At 30.2% G+C, this 3,649-nt stretch overlaps 1 protein-coding gene across 1 annotated transcript in view; it reads right to left on the minus strand.

The window, feature by feature from the left end:
* LOC108967944 (mucin-5AC-like) overlaps nt 1-3,649 on the minus strand; it is a 25,139-nt gene that overhangs the window by 8,268 nt on the left and 13,222 nt on the right. Inside the window, exon 2 of the mRNA XM_018931645.1 lies at nt 620-1,315. Coding sequence (XP_018787190.1) covers nt 620-1,315 — 696 coding nt within the window. The remainder of the gene's footprint in view (nt 1-619; nt 1,316-3,649) is intronic.

Consider the following 3,649-nt stretch of genomic DNA (forward strand, 5'->3'; position numbering starts at 1 on the left):
AGCTGCCCCCGCCACGATGTCAAAATCGTGCTTGGCGACTTTAACGCCAGGGTGGGCAAAGAAGGTATCTTTGGCACTACGGTCGGCAAATTCAGCCTCCACGAAGAAACATCCCCAAATGGGTTGAGGCTGATCGACTTCGCCGACACTCAATATTATAACATGTTGCGGACACATATTGCGGAGCAACATATGAGTTCAGCTTTTTATTTCATATCTATGCATGTGTGTATGTATGTATACGTATTTAAGTAACTTGATATTGTAAAATGTTGTTGATACATGTTGCAAAGAAACATATGAGTTTATAAACATTCATGAGCGCTTTCAAGTTCATTATTACGAATTATAGGTATTAAAGTCACTTGATAATATGAAATGTTGCCGACCAATGTTGCTACGGCATATACGTGTTTACAAACATTTGTCAGTGTTTCAACATTCACTTATGTTTACGTACATATCTATTTCACTCATTCGGCGCTATTAAATGTTGCCGACACATGTTGCGGAGCAATATATGAGTTTATAAACATCAGCACTTTTATATTAACAATATATGTATTCATGTATGTAAGTAAGGTATATATGGTAAATGTGTTCATTAATTGTGACTTACCACTATCGTCTGTGGCGCTTGCCGCTGTGGTTGTAATGAGACGTCGTGCTTGGAATTTTCTGCGCAACACAGTCGACGGTTGTTTGGTGTTGGTGTTGACATTTGCTTGCTGTATGATGTCATTGCTGGCTGTTGTGGTTGCTGCTGCTGCTGCTCCATCGACATTTGGTGTCTCCGTTGCTAATGATGTGCTGATCGTTGACAAACCAGCTGCTACCAGCTTAGCTCTGTACTTTGTATTTAAATAACTCTTCTGATTGTTGTTGGCGTTGTTCAGTGTAATTGCTGCTGCTGTAAATTGTGTTGTTGTTGGTGCGTTTAAATCGTCCGTTGTAGTTGCTGTTGCTGTTGTGGCGGCCGGTGTTACCAGTTTATTACGATTACGTTGTAGTTGTTGCTTATTAAAGGTCGTCGTCGGTAATTCCGTTGTGATTATTAGCAGCTCATCACTTTTGGTTGAAGCGTCCGCATTAGTTGTAGTTGTAGTTGCTGCCGCCGTTTGGCTCGTCTGTAACGACGTGGTAGCCGTCTGGTAAGCTATACCTGATGAAGCGTTCGGCGAATTGATCTTGCGTCGGCGCACGCTCAGCACCGGTCGTCGCGTCTGCGCCGTGGCGGTTACAATCGTCGTTGCAGTCGGTGTGCGAACCTGAAAGACGTTGGAACACAAGCGCGTTAGTACGGCAATATGCAGCGCTTACATACAGATATTTCGTGCAAAAGATTCGATTTTTATTAACGTATGCTGTTGGTTGGAGGGAAATTTGGAGTAGTGGACACGAGATAGTTTTTTTCTTGTTTGTGCGCACGGCAGGGTTTGCATAAGGAAAGGAAAGTGGCGGATATCCGTGCTTGAGACTGGAAGTTGTGCAAGGGAGTCGCACAGTTTTATTTGTTTGTTTCTTTAGTTTTTTGTGTTGTGTGTATGCTAAAAATATTGTTTTTGTTTGCAACTTCATTTTAATGCGAAATCTGCGTGTTTGTGTTTAATTTTCATTTGTGTGTGTGTGTGTGTGTGTATTGGTGTTACTTCTTCAAGTGGCGGTAATAGCCCTGCAAGTCTAAAAACAACAATATTAATAAGTCCATATATTTTGCAGTTGCTGCTGCAAGTGTGTTAATTAAAAACAACAACAGGAAAGACGTTAGTAAACATAAAAGTATTAAACAGTCGTCTGTTATTTGAATAAAAATAATTTTTGCTTTGTGTTAACTGTGTTTTATTTGAATATGCATACGGCTGTGGCGGCAAAGGTAAGGTGTAAGCTTTCGTGTTTAAACAACTATAATACCAATACTAAATAGCATAAAATATTTTTAAGCAAATAATTTAAAAAAATATATAAGGATGTTTTAAAAGAGGCTGTGAATTAGCCTAAATTGGTTTGAAGATATTTTTGCAGCACTTATTGATTATTGTGAAATATTAGCAAAATATAAAAATATGGATTAAAATTCTTTTAGAACTAAACGTATTGTTAAATATCATTTTTAAAATATTTTGTATATTTATTATATGTATATTTTTGTAATTTGTTTCAAAATAATATGGGTAATTGTTTATTATAGTGAAGCGAATAAATAACAATTATTAGTTAAAATATTTTGGCACTAACATTATTGCTACAAACTAAAAATATAATTTCTTTAATGTATTTTTTGTGAAAAAATAATATCATTATTTAAAAAAGCGAAGTGAGTGTTTAGATGTGCTAAAATTAAAATTAAAAAAGTTTATAAAATATATTTAAAATTTATATATTTATATTTCAACAAAAAATTTGCTTTAAAAAGTCATATAATTAAGTTTTAGTATAAATTCTATACATATTTGAATTTTAGTAGCAAAAAATTAAAATTAAAAAAAAAATTGCTTTTTTGCTACTAAAATTTAAATACAATTAAAGTAAAAGTACAAAGTAATTATATTGTGGAAATATAAAAAATATATTTTTTATTTTGCCTTAAATTTTTTTAATTAAACTTTGAATTTAAATTGTAAATTTAAACGATTTTAGCAGCAATATTAATGGCTTTAAATATAATTCTGCAAAGACTTTTCAAAATAAATTTATGATAAAACCGTAATATAAGTTGTTGATAAAAGTGAAATTCATATTTATATTATGCTAAAATTAAAATGTTAAAGAAAATAATTTAAATAACACGTTTCGTCTCGTCATTTAGAAACTCTTACTCTTTGTGAAAACTTTGATTAAAAAAAATAAAAGGTTTCAACGTCAAGCAGTTGATATTTTATCATTTTTACATATTTTTAATCTATAAATTTAATTTTAAATTTTTAAACTAAAAATTGCAAACAATTTTAGAATATTTTTATAATCAGCTAAATAAAAGAAGTAACTATTCAAACAATATTTTCTAAAAAAATTTCAAAATTGATTTCGAAATTAAAGCAGCAAATATTCAAATATTATTAAAAAAATTTTCAAAATTGATTTCGTAAATAAAGCTGTAGTTATTATTTTATAAAACAAAACAAAAAAACATATAAATTCGTAATATAAAATAGAACTATAACTGTGAGGGTGATATATAATATTAAAAATAATGAAGCCAATTATTTTAATAATATTTCACTTTAGATGCAAATATAAAAGTTTTAAATTTATTTTAGCTTACTTAGCTAATTTTTTTATCCAAGTACAAAAGTGCTCTCTCTTTCTCTCTTTTAGATAAAAATGCAAGATATGGTTTAGCACAATATATATGGAAATCATTATTTACTTACATAAAGATAAAAATGCATAATTTTTTGGATAAGAAATTGAAAGTGAGATACGAAATATTTTTCATCCAATTCATATATTCTATTATATTCTATATATATATTCTATAATAATATTTTTCTTTAGCTAAAATTATACAAATTTACAATATGGCTTAACAGAATTTACAGAAATTCAATACTGATTTACTTAAGGCGGTTACATTCATACATATTTCGAAAAAAATGCACCAAATATTCTTTATATTTTCAGCCAACTAAAAAATCTACGTTGATATTTT

The sequence above is a fragment of the Bactrocera latifrons genome, unplaced genomic scaffold (genome assembly GCF_001853355.1).
Source record: "Bactrocera latifrons isolate USDA-ARS-PBARC rearing strain unplaced genomic scaffold, ASM185335v1 scaffold_20, whole genome shotgun sequence".
NCBI classification, from domain to species: Eukaryota; Metazoa; Arthropoda; class Insecta; order Diptera; family Tephritidae; genus Bactrocera; species Bactrocera latifrons.